Source organism: Halichoeres trimaculatus, unplaced genomic scaffold (assembly GCF_033239565.1).
Source record: "Halichoeres trimaculatus isolate MK-OKI-2021-1 unplaced genomic scaffold, fHalTri1.1 fHalTri1_scaffold_4, whole genome shotgun sequence".
Classification (NCBI taxonomy): Eukaryota; Metazoa; Chordata; class Actinopteri; order Labriformes; family Labridae; genus Halichoeres; species Halichoeres trimaculatus.
Genome location: NW_027437182.1, coordinates 9,483,247 through 9,496,268, shown reverse-complemented (window position 1 = coordinate 9,496,268; position 13,022 = coordinate 9,483,247). Strand labels below are relative to the sequence as shown.

Here is a 13,022-nt window from a genome sequence, read left to right as displayed (position 1 = left end):
TTTGAAAGGCTCTTCATAAGCACTTTTGTCATGTTAAACAGCTATATTGTGTGCAGCAGATGAAAGCCTGGTCAATCCCAGGGCACACACTGGATTTACATCTAATCCACTCAACTCTGACTATAGATTTGGGTTTACAGATTCTGATGAGACTATCCAACCTATGCTGTTTACCAGGCTACAAACCTTAAAAAATGAAAAAAAAAAACAAAAAAAAACACAGTTCTCCTGCATAAACAAATTTAAAATTGAATCCTGAATTTAGAAACTAAAAACCTGATCAAATACATTTGAAAATGGGTATTTTGCAACGTGTGGCTGATGTCTAATAATAGTGCCTTTTGCCCACATCCACATAACACAAAAATTCAGAGCGCTTACACAATCTAAAAGCAAGGAGTACAGGAGATCCAGTTTAAATGTCACAGGTGTAATCCCTCCGACTGCCCTGTCAGGCCCATCCCTTGTGAGTTTGGTGATTTTGTCATGGTAAACAGCTCTATTGAGGTGAACAAATTAAAGCTCCTCAATGCACATTTGTTCCTGTTCTTTAGCCTAGATTCAACAATTAGCTACAGAACAATGATTTTTTTGTAGTGTTAAAAAAAAATACAAAATCTAAAAAGGCTTTTGATTTATCAAGAGAAAAGGAACATATTGCTCCAAGCCAACAAACTGCGGATTGAAAAATCCAAGCTAGCTAATTTCGTAGCTATAATTTGCTGTTGAAATCACGTGGTTGCTTTTGTTTACAAAGAAGCATGTTGGCTTAAAAGTGGTTGGAAACATAGATTAGCTTCAGCCATGTATTGCTGAGATTTTAAAAAGTGTTGTTAAATATCAGTCCCTCTCATGAAGTGGACATAACTTCAGGCTTACTTTAGCTTAGCCTAGCTTAACTCTTTTCAAATTTGTGGCATCAAATTGATAACTAAGGACACAGGAAGTTACACAAAGCTAGGGAACCCTCAGTATCTTCAACTATGTATTTGAGCAAGTGCATGACAAAAATCTGCACCAAGGTTAATAAACTTTCCCAGACACCTTATCAATTGCGGAATGCTAGGCTAGTTCACTTTAAAAAAAAAGCTAGGGTAACCCTCTCTCATGCTTCTATCCTGTAAGCCAAGTTAAGTTAAATAAATCCTAGACCTATTTGTGCCCTGGACAAACAAGAGGAAATTGGTATTGATCTTCTCATCAATCCCTGAAAAAGACAGCAAGCAGATTGTTTTCTCCAAATCAAGAGTTCTTTACAATACTTTGTACTTTCTGTGTCTTAGTGACCTCAATATTACAAAAGATTACGTGGTAGTTAGTTGAAGTGCACCTTTACATAATTGTGGCTTTGGAGATGCTAACAGTTGTCTGAGTAAAAAGACAGAAAAACATTGATGTGGGACTCAAATTACTTCTACAGACTGGACTCTACATTTTGTATATTTGTATTATCTGTAAGTGTCTGTAACATTACTTCATCAGCATACTCCCTAATTAAACACACACACAGACAGCAGTTGAATGGAGGTCATGGACCCAGTCTCTGGTATTGTTATTGATTAGGTCACAAGAGCTTATTGACAGCTTTGGTGGGAGCACAGAAACTCTAACTCTGTATCACTTACACTCTCACACAGATGAATTGCAGCATAATATATGAGTCAGCGTGGGCAGAAATTTATGCACAGTTGTGTAAGTGGGTTGGCCAGTCACCACAGTGAAGTATCACTTTGTCCAAAGCAGTGTGTAAAAAACAGAGGGAAGAGGAAAGAGAACAAAAGAGTATCATTCTGCCTGCATCAATGTGTATGTGGACGTGCGTCTGTGCGTGAACTATTAGCCTCTATTGTTAATTGTGGGTTGGTACCACAGAGTTGTTTTACATAGCTGACGCCAGGAGAACAGTGGAGAATGGTACAACAATCACAAGGAGGAAGAAGGATTATGCATTAAAAATATAATTTAACCACAACATAGAGCAAATAGTTCACTTTAGTAACCATGAGATGCTATGCTAGTATGTACACTCTTAAATAAGGTGGAGTAGAGTGAAAAATCCTCAAGAGTAGGGGTAAAAGTGAGAATAAAAATGAAATGTACTTACAGAAAGATGTGTGCTGCTGGTGTCAGTCACCCATCTCTATTTTGGCTGTCCAAGAGCAGCACATGCTAGTGAAGTCCTTTACAAATAACACTGTTCACACACTTCAGACATCTTACATTAAAGTCTGTATAAATGTTCTGTCTAGAGACAAAGTTTTCAGAGTGCTCTCAGTCAGCAAGCTTAAGAAAACAGTAAATTCTAGCTGCAGGCAGTTAAGCTAGGAACTGATTGAAAGTGTTACATGATATAAAAGTAAAGGTAAAACTTTTAGCTGGAAGTATTGTTAGCTAAGTGGGGCTAAAACTCTTGTTTCATAGCATCAAAATATAAAGCAAAAGGTACATTTTTCTTGATAAAACAGTGTTAGTGCTGGTTTAATAGTTCTATACTAACAAAGCTACTTGATCAACTAACAGTATCAAGTACCCAAGTAAAAAATATAACTTCCTAGCTAATTAAATGTCAGCTAAGACTGGATTCTGACTTTTTGATTTCAAACACAAAGATACAAAGCAAAGGTATGGATAACTAGCATCGCTATAATGCTAGTAATAATGCTACTACTTGATACTGTTATACTGATTTCTAGCAAACATTGTAGTTGAGATTCAATGCAAAACAAAAAGGTGTGACTTTCTTGCTATTTCCATGTATGTGTATTTTATCACTTCTGACACTGAGTAAATTTCTTACAGGATACTACTTCTAGCTAATGGTTAAGTTAGCTTTGAAGTGAACTAAGGCTAACTGTTTAATATAAGCACCAGAAACCATTTCTACATGGGTAAAAAAAAAAAAGACAGTGGCCAAATTCTTACCTCACTGTTAGTTAGCTTCAATAGTTTGGTGCTTGACTGTTTTTAAAAAGTCATAGGTAGTATGAACAAAGGTATTTGGACACAATACTTACCGCAATGGACCAAGCTAACCTTTGAAGTATTAAATCAAATGAATGCGAACATGGCTACTAAAATGAAAATAGGGTTTATGAGCAGCTTGAAAACTGATCTCTTCCTGTGTGATCAGATAAATGTCAAGATCAGATGAGATGCAAGGATCAAAGGGATGAAGAAGAGTCAGACTGTTAGACTAATGGAAGGAGAGAGACAAAGGAACATATGCTGGGATGCTCAGAGCCTCTGCTGAGTTTAATCCACATAGAAGCAGAAGGAACTGAACCCCTCTTTAATTATATCCCTGACCTGTCCTTTCCTCATCCCATACCTCTCTGTTCCATCTCCCTAATGACAGGTCCCAGAGCACAAGGAGAAACCAAGATTACCAATAGTGACATTTTTATTATTTGTACAATAGAGACTTTAGTACATTATTCAAAACACTTCTTATATACTGAAAAAATGGTACGTCCCAAAGCCCAAAATGGCTCCAGTATAATCGCTGCACAGCATTTTTTCAATTTTATACATATATTATTTTTTTGTAAAAACTGTATCTTAAATATTATGTACAGATAGCGTTTGCAAAATGCATTCTAAACACATGATATATATTATATATACTTCTGCAATTACATTTCTCCGCATTAATACTCAAACTTAAAACTGGAAGGATTTCAACTTGCATGTGCAAATAAATAAAGAAATAAATAGTTCTGTTAAATCGTCACTAAAATTTTCCAACTTAAAACTCGACAGCGGTTCTCTCTTCGGAGGTCAAAGTACTTTTTGTCACACAACAGAAGAAGCAGCATTCAAGTTGGGTAGGTGTAGGTACTGCAGAAAAGCATGAGTACATTCACAATCAATATGAGTCATTTTAAATTTCATTCACAGCTATGTACAGTGACACCGCCCTCAGCATTTGTTCAGCTCTTATGTAGTTTAAACACATAGAAAATGACTGTCTTTATAGTCATATACATATATATAATATATATTTGTATAACACAAATTCACAATTACAGTAGAAATACATTTTATACAGTTTTGGATAGTACATGTGTAGGTCTCCAAGTCATACTGTGCGTACTTCCATCCATAACTTTGTTAAGTGTCATTATTATAAAATATCACAATTTTTGAGCAAAGCTAAGGTATATCAATATATTTAGAAAGAATTACCTGAAACATGTAGTAAAAAATAGTTATATTATCAAACCTTTTCTCTGTTCTCATCACAATATCTTTGATATCTCAAACTCTAAATAGGGTGGGTACCTGTGGTTAAGATCTCTCAACCACAAGACAAAGCTGTGCCATTTTGTGTCCCTTATTTTGAAATTACTAAATTCTGACACTTATTAAGAGGTTTGACACAAAATGGGCACAGGATGACACTGTCATGTCAAGTAAAAGCAAAAAAAGACTGCGAGATGTTGTTTTGCTCTGCTTGGAACATCAGATGTTGGGCAGATCAAAAGTCACTGTCATGGAACGTCTTAAAGACATGTGCTGCATTTACAAAGAGACAGATAATGAACCTCTTTACTTTTAGCTTAAATCTTTTTTTTCTTTTTTTCTCTGCCATGTCAGTAGAGTTTTTGGAGTAGGATCATGTAGGTCAGAACTTAAAAGACCTTGATGACTTTGCCCCAGAAACCTGTCAAGCATTCTGCATTTTCTTTACTTTGCTCTTCTAAAAATCCAACCATCTCCTTGTCACATACTGTTTGTATTTTATCATTCACTCCAAATGTTGGTAACTTATTCTACCATCTCCTCAAAGAATCAGTTAGCATCAGGTTTAAAACGTGACCGTGAAACTTCAAGCGGTGCTAAAAGTCTTTCTGGCACAAATCCGATCTTTTCCTGATTGTCTAAAGAGGGGAATCTGATTCTTGTAGATTCACCTGTTGAGACTCTTACACAGTGTCTTCTACCTTTCATAAGTCTTGTGGGGATATTATCTTTCCTCTTTTCACAGTGGACACGTTTCACTCCATGTCGCTGCTCTCACTGTGTGGAGAACAGATCTGTACCACAAAGAGGTAACGCTTGGATGTTTTGGGCCTGTGCGAATGAAACTGAGAAGAGGCAGATGGCACCAAATATGGAACATCAGTCTCACTGAAAGTGGTATAATTCACCTAAAGTCTGCAGAGTGGAAAACTCCAAATGCACACAGAAAAGAACTTGCTGACAGTGGCCAATATGATATGAGAGCATGCTGTGACTCTACCGTACAACTAAAACAGCTAAAAGGATGCAAGAATATTTAAAACAGGACCTCAAATATGGCACAGACATTACAGATAATGTTCCAGTGTGGGTGAGAGTGACTCACTTTAATTTTAAACCAGGCTAAAATATAGAAAGAGCTTCATTATCCTCACTGTCACATATGAACTGTGTATGGGGGCACATACATCATATGTGTGCTCATGTGCATGGCAGTGTGTGTAAACATTAGCATGACTTTCTCAGTAGATGGCACTGCAGGAAAAGTTAGGCTCTGCTGAAAATCTCAATGAGCTGAGCCTCAGAAATATTGCTTTAGCTCTTTTCAGCACAAATGTGCAAGCAACAGTTTTTTAAACAAATAAAACAAGGAGCTGTGGTGGAATATGAATAGTTTCTTTTTCTTTACAGGAAAAAAAATCTGTGATATATTGTATAAAAGTGTTCATTTTGAGAAATAATCCCTGTATGTTCAGAAGAGAGAATTCAGAATATTTTTTTTATCAACAATATTTATATGAATCATAAACGGTGTGTCCAGGCCCCAGGGAGAGTGCAGCTTTAAAAAAGCTGCAGCTTTGTATATGTACACAAGGCAGAACGTCTTAAGTGTTTGATTTCTGTACACTGGAGGCATTAAGAGCGACGGAACAGAAGAGAAGACTGCAGAAAAGAATAATAAGACATGACAGAAAGCAAAGAGGAAAAAAAACAGAAAGAAAAAAGGAGCACTAAACGAGGCAAAGAACAAGGAAGAATGTGTATGTGAATCATGTGCTACACTACAGAACAAAATATTCAAAATCTACCCTGGACCGTGAAATAAAAGTCAGAGGAGGAGGAAAGCAAAATTACCAGAGAACTGTAACAAAACCAAACTGTTCAGACTGACTGATTTGATGACTGCCTAATTAACAAACCAACCACAAAATCCAAACTGCAGCAGCCCTGTAGGAACTCAAAGTCCTCTTGTAGTCCGTCCACTCGTGGATCAGGTCCCTGACCATGGGTGGACAGAAGAGCCGATATGTTTCCTATGGTACATTTGGCACTAGTATTTGCCTTTGGTCCAGCAATAGGCAAATAAACGTCTGTGTGTTCCCCTAGAAAGGTAAAAAAGGCGGCTCATATTTCAGTTCCACAAGCCTCCAGCGGAGGGCAGGTGGGGATGGCGTGGGATGGCGATGAGCAGAGTAGAGAAGCGTTGTTGTATTTTGTTTGTTTTTTTGTTATAAAACTATTTCTAGCGCGTGCTGCTGTCCCTCAGAACCACCAAGTCCACCGTCCTCTGGAAACTCTTCAGCAGAGAGACGGCTGTCTCGTGCTCCATGTGTAAAAAACTATGTCCGTTAGCCTGCAAGGCAAACACGCAGCACAGTCAACAGCATGTGTGTGTGTGCGTGGATGTATGTGTTGTAGTGTACATGTCAATGTGTGCGTGTGTTGTGGAGGGATGGAGGGTCACTGCCATCATTATCTCAGTAACACATCACTGTAGGGGAAAAGAGAGAGAAGAGGAGGAGCTACACAGTCATGCTGTAGAGAGAAGGGGTAAAGACAAAAAAGGGCTTTTAGATGAGATCATCAGCTAAAATGTACATCTGTGGAAAGAAGATGGAGAGGAGGGAGAGGGGGGAGAAGGGAGGGAAATATGGTGGGGTAAGGGATGAGGGGGCTGAATTCTGGCTCTACCTTTGGGTCAAAACTACATATGAATTAAGTCCATATCTACACTTAAAATCTCAAATGTTTGATTACATTACAACAGTGTTTCTCAATTCCGGTCCTGGGGCCCCCCTGCCCTGCATGTTTTAGATGTTACCCGAATCCAACACACCTGATTCAAATGATCAGCTCGTCATCAAGCTCTGCTGGAGCCTGATAACGAGCCATTCATTTGAATCAGGTGTGCTGGAGTAGGGTAACATCTAAAACATGCAGGGCAGGGGGGGCCCAGGACCGGAATTGAGAAACACTGCATTACAATGATCTACAGTGGTGTAAATTGTTTCAATTGCAATTGTTTAAATTGTTTTTTTTTTAATGCATGGAGGACATTTTTCAGCCCTTTCAGTGACACCTTGTATTGAAGTTGTACAACAATTTACACCATACCTTGTTGTCGTACAGATAACATCCACAATTAATTTTCACGTTATTATTCATTATTATAACAATGACTAGAATATACAACAGGGGATTCAGGCCATTTAATTTTTGTCAAAGTTCAGATTTCGAGAATGAAGTTCTTATGAGAATAAAGTCATAATGTCACATGATATAAGTCACGAAAATTTAATTAAAAAAAAAGTTTTTTTTTTACAATTTTAAATTTGAAAATATGCAAGAGGAAAGTACATTTACAGAATTAAGTTCACAAAATTAATAAGAGAGAAGTAGATATGAGAATTAGAAAACAGAAATTAAACTTCTGACCAACCAACAAGTCTAGAAAACAGTTAAAATTTATTGACATCAAGGTTGTAATAGTTAACTAAAACAAAACTAAAAAGGAAAACTAAAATTTAAAATACATTGCAGTGAACTCAAATTTATAAAAACTAGAAAAGAAAACAAAAACGACAAGTAAACTAAAACTGTATCTTGTGTTCACAAAACTAACTGAAACTAACTAAAATGACAGACAAAATTCCCTTAGTTATAGTTTTTGACAATATTAATAGCCTTTAGGATTTAAATTAATCTGACACATTTTCCCAACCAATTTTACGACAGTTTTAGGCAGCTGTCAGTGCCGCACAGCACCATCATAGCGGCGTATAGGGACGAGCTTGTTTACTGCACTGACTGGCTGTGCGCTGTGCTGCGACGAAACGCAGTGGAGCAATGAATCAGAGCATCTGTAATAGTTTAATTGTTTGTAGTTTAAAAGTTTTTATTTATTGAAGCTCATATTATATTGTTTTTTTATAATTTATGTTAATATTATTTTTATGTAATTTATGTCAACATTATTTTATATAATTTATGCTTATACTTTTTATACTAAGTTTATATTATTTTCATCTGTTTAAGGCAGCAGTAAACATTTCGGTATCAGCATTGACTGAGCAGTGAGCACTATGTTGGACTTGAAAATAAACAGTATGACAAAATATTTACTCTGACCTTTTTGAATCCTGCACCTGGTTAATAAGGTATGAAAAAAAACTAAACTAAAACTAAGCCTTGTTGCAAAAATCAAAACTAAATAAAAAACTAGAATACCTGCTCTAAAACTAATTAAAACTAAACTGTAATGGAAAATAAAATGTCAAAACTAACTAAAACTAAACTATAATGAAAAATCCAAAACTATTATAACCTTGGTTGACATGGAGCATCACTGAATAAAAAATGTTGTATTGGTTTGTTGAGTGTGGCTAACGTTAGCAGAGCTAGCTCCTATAGTCTTTGCCATTGGAGCCACAGCTCTAGCTAGTGGAAAGCAATGTGCTACAGCCAATTTTTTAGACAATATATAAACTATATAAATTTGCTTGGGCACAGAGTTTTAGCCTTTAATGCAGGTATACCAGTTATTTTCAATTTAACTTAAAACCCACAAAAAATAAATAGATAAAAAAACAACCTCTTTTTGTGTTGTAGATGATTTGAATTTGGTAGGTTAGACCATGCACTTATAGTGAAGTGTACAGAGGGAATAAATCAACAAGAGTCCCCCGACTGCTGGTTATCACACAGACTGCAGGTGAAGGGGTTATCAGCATTTGTTTTACTTCTGAAACCAATAAGTTAGTCAGCTTCTTTCATACAGATTCTGATTGTTTTAAGAAGTGATGGATACATTTTGAACTAACTTGAATGTTAAAATTATCAGGATACTTTCAAGACAGACAAAACTTTGTTTCCAGCTACTAAACTTCCCCTGTGACTACGGTTTTAAAGTTTCTGGGAATGATAGATGAGGGAATGCCAGGGGGTCATGCCTGATAAATGGACCAACAGGTAGACACACAGAGGCAGAAGAAATGCTCTGGTATTAACACTCAGTTATGGCACTATTGTCTGGCCTGATTGGTGATGAGTAAGAGGACGTTACCTGCAGTATCTTGTCCCCTGGCTGCAGGGCGGAGGCGGCGGGCCCGTCATGCTGTACCCTAGTAACAAAGATACCCTATAAGTCAAAATGATACACCGTTAGGACAACACAGGGACACGATGGTTTAGAATCTTTGCCTTTCTCAATATCATCCCCGCTAAAAAAAAAAATCACATTTCTGCCAAAATATATACGGGAGTTCACCAAATGCATTCTCTTTGTTTTCAATTTAGAGGCATGCAATTGAAAGATTTTTTTTTTCTTAAAGGACTTAAAAATTTACAGAAGCTGACATTCTTCCCAAAACATATATTTCACATGCCTGAATGGTTTATATCCTTTCATACAGATAAGGACTTTGCATACAATAGACACGTAAAAGAGAAAGTAGATATGCAGTTAGAGTATAAGAACAGGGGGAGAAGAATAGGCGTGGGATGGGTACTGACTTTTAGGGAAAGCAGTAGGTTGCAGGGAGGGCAGAAGATAATTCATCCCCTCTTTTTTTTCCCTCAATAACCCAAGGCAGAGATTGTAAAAACACCAACATCTTTGCATCGGGAGCTGAAAGATGTTTTTGAACACAGTGAGGGACGGTGCAGCTGTGTCCGCTCGGTGTGGTTCAACAGGTTGTGGACGTGTTGAACACACGACGATGAGCTTCAGTGACACCGGTTAGCCAAGAAACAATGTGATGTAGTATTGAGAGTGCGGCGGCATCTAAATACTACAGTCTGTGAGTGCGTGAGTGCAGGAACAAACACGGATCAAAGGTTAGAAGGTGACAGAGTGTCAGAGTCGTAGATCAGCGACAGTTTTACGTGTTTTCACAGTGAGCTTTATAAGCACATGAAATCAAATGATGCTGCTGTTAAATGGACTTTTGGTCTGTAAAAAGTGGCCATAATGTTTTATACACAGAAATGACAAATTCCTGTAAGCAGCATTTTACTCACTGTATTTACAGTTGGTCGGATAATTTTGGTGATTTTCTTTCTGTCTGATCAAAATCTAACCTCATCCTCACTCTCGTGTTACGTATAAAGCTCACTGTTCATTACAAATGAGTCTATAAGCTGAATATTGTTAGTCACAATAGTTGTACATTTGCACTCAAAGCTGCAGCGCCCTGCAAAACCTTTCATTTAAATATTGTTTTCAGCAAATCTAAAGTTTTTTTTGTCATTTTCATGTAGGTATTATTCAGTTTGACAGGTGAGGACAATATTAGTAGTGTTAGACATAAAGTGTTATATTTGGGAGAGGTTTGACAGCTTGGTGACAACAAAGCCAATACAGTTTTCTCTAAAGAAATCAGCTGATAATCGTTTGCCACCGACTGCAGCTGAGTGTGCAAAGACAGCAGATTTAAGAACACCAGGAGCAGAAAATTGGATTTTCAGACTCTCATGACTCAGATGTGACTAAAAATCCATCTTGTGCTCCTTACAACCCCGTCTTCTGTTCTTACACCAGCATGAGAAGCTAATCCATCAAAGCCAGGGATCCCACTTCTGTCAATACAGGAACTGAGTCACCGTCTTCTCTCGCTGAATCCTAATTAACTAGACGTGAACACGACCCGCTGGCTTTGAGAGTCACAGGTAGTCTTTCAAGTCTAACTTAGATCGTTGTCAGTTTCTTCTTTTAGAATCCTGATAATGACTTCTGGCAGGTTTAAAAAAGGATAAGAGGGAGTGTTGAACTTCGACTGGATTCAGTGAAGTAGGGGTAACCCTGTCTGGAAACTCTCAGCTGAGCAAAGATTAATGCTGATCGTAACACAGAGACAAGTGAAATGATGTGCGTAAATGTATGTAATGTAATGATGTATGTAAATTAATAACTATGTTCTTTAAAAGACAGCAGCTACTTGTCTTTTAAAGGAAAATATAATGCATTTGTAAAAATAGATAGCTTTGAAATTATTTACAAATAATATGAAACTTTAACAACCTGTCAGGTTTAGGATCATATGTAGTACAACAAGAGAGCTGTACTTCTTTTTGTTGTGTGTTGTTGTACTGAAAGACTCAAGTCCAACAAATCTCAGACAAAACTGTCTCTTTCAAGTTTGTTTAAAATTTCTCCCAAAAATACCTACTAACTTTTTAGAACTTGAAACTGCATAATGAGCTTTCCATTTCAAACAGACATAGTTGAAGATATTTCAAAGAAAATAACTGTTTGAAACCCACAGATTTTTCTTCACAATACATGCTTTTAAAGACTTCTCTAATAGATATAGAATAGATGAATCTGATGATGAGCGTAATAAACATGCTGACCACAAGAGGGAGCCACAGCCTTTTTTAACAGCAGTGGCTGCAGTCTGCTCTGGGATCAAACCCACAGATGTATAATTTATCACTCAAGCTGTTTTGATACACAGACCTTTTTAACTATTAAAACTCTGCCTCCATTTAGCCTTCAGTTTGCCCCTACGTTTACTCACACAGGAAACTGTTTTTTAAGCTAGACATTAAAAAGTCACAAATATGAAATATGTGAAAAGAAAAGGTTGGGCTAACTGAGTTTAATCAAGTATGCTCAAAAGAATTTAAAAAGCATTTGCTTGAGCTAAAACTGCTGACAAATCAGCCCAGAGCTGACAACCATGGGAAAGATAACAGGAAAGAAACTTCAGCTGCTTCAACGAGACGCCTCATACGCATGGAGCTAACAAAGAGATTGAAAGAGATCGGTGGTGACAGATAATAACTGATCCTTTTATCACACCATACTTATCTAGGCACACGTTTCACTTCAGAGCATTTACACACCTCCATGATACAGTGACAAATTAATATGTGTGCAGATACTCAGAAGATAATCCTAAAATTACATTTATCTTTGAGGAGGAATACTAAAATATAAGCAGCATATTTTAATTCTCTGTAAGTCTCTATCAAGCCCTATTTGATTCTTTTCAAGCCACATGAATTTATCTTTAATGTAATGTGTTTAGCTCTGCTTCTCATTGTCAGTTCACACCATGTCCTGCCCGTGTAACATGGCATTAATAATGGACAAACTGCGGCTGATGGAAGCTTTATGGACACGAGCAGAGATGGGAATGATTAAATAACTGTACGAGTCAGCAAATGAGTCACTACTTGTCCACATAAAACTTAAGTTAAATGATGAATTGACACTTTCTGTTATCACTTCACACCCACATCTTCAATTAATTCATCATTTGTCACATGGGCTGCACAAAGGCTGGATGTTTAAAGCGCTCTTCTTGAAAGGCACGCTATTTTTAGAGCAGCTGTCTCGTCAGTTACTCAACATCTGAAATAACAGTCGGTGAAATCTGCCATACTTCCCATCCCTGGATCAAAGTGTTGAACAACTAAAAAATCAACCTGCGGTGTCCCAGAACCAAAGCAGTCTTCCTAAAATAGCCATCAGAGCTCTGTGAGCGGCCTGGCTTCTTTAGACCGACTATAGCAGCGTGTTTCTAGGACAGGCTGCCATGTGCAGGAGGCCTGAGGGAGCTACAACCCCAACAGGCTCTCTGTGGAGGCACACGCTGACAGAAACACAAAATCTGAAGGAGAAAAGAGTTTGGCATCTCTTTGTGACTGATATTTAGGAGTGTGGCCGTCATTTTAACATCCAGTGATGAGAAGGCTGTGAAATTTGCCAAAACACAGAGTAACACTACTAATGATTCAAAGTGAGGACTTTATAGCCCTAAAATTAAAGTTTGCCA

The 13,022-nt window shown here is 37.3% G+C and overlaps 1 protein-coding gene across 20 annotated transcripts in view; it reads right to left on the bottom strand.

Moving 5' to 3' along the window:
• Positions 1–3,374: 3,374 nt before the first annotated feature.
• lrrc7 (leucine rich repeat containing 7) overlaps positions 3,375–13,022 on the bottom strand; it is an 80,892-nt gene continuing 71,244 nt past the window's right edge. For 5 of the 20 annotated variants that reach the window (XM_074668963.1, XM_074668965.1, XM_074668960.1 and 2 more), the window contains 2 exons: positions 9,305–9,379; positions 3,376–6,595 (listed from right to left, as the gene is read on the bottom strand). In XM_074668963.1, coding sequence (XP_074525064.1) covers positions 6,485–6,595; positions 9,305–9,379 — 186 coding nt within the window. In that variant the 3' untranslated portion in view covers positions 3,376–6,484. Of the gene's footprint in view, positions 6,778–9,304; positions 9,380–13,022 lie in introns of all 20 variants that reach the window. The other 15 variants (XM_074668978.1, XM_074668977.1, XM_074668979.1 and 12 more) reach the window with 8 other exon arrangements.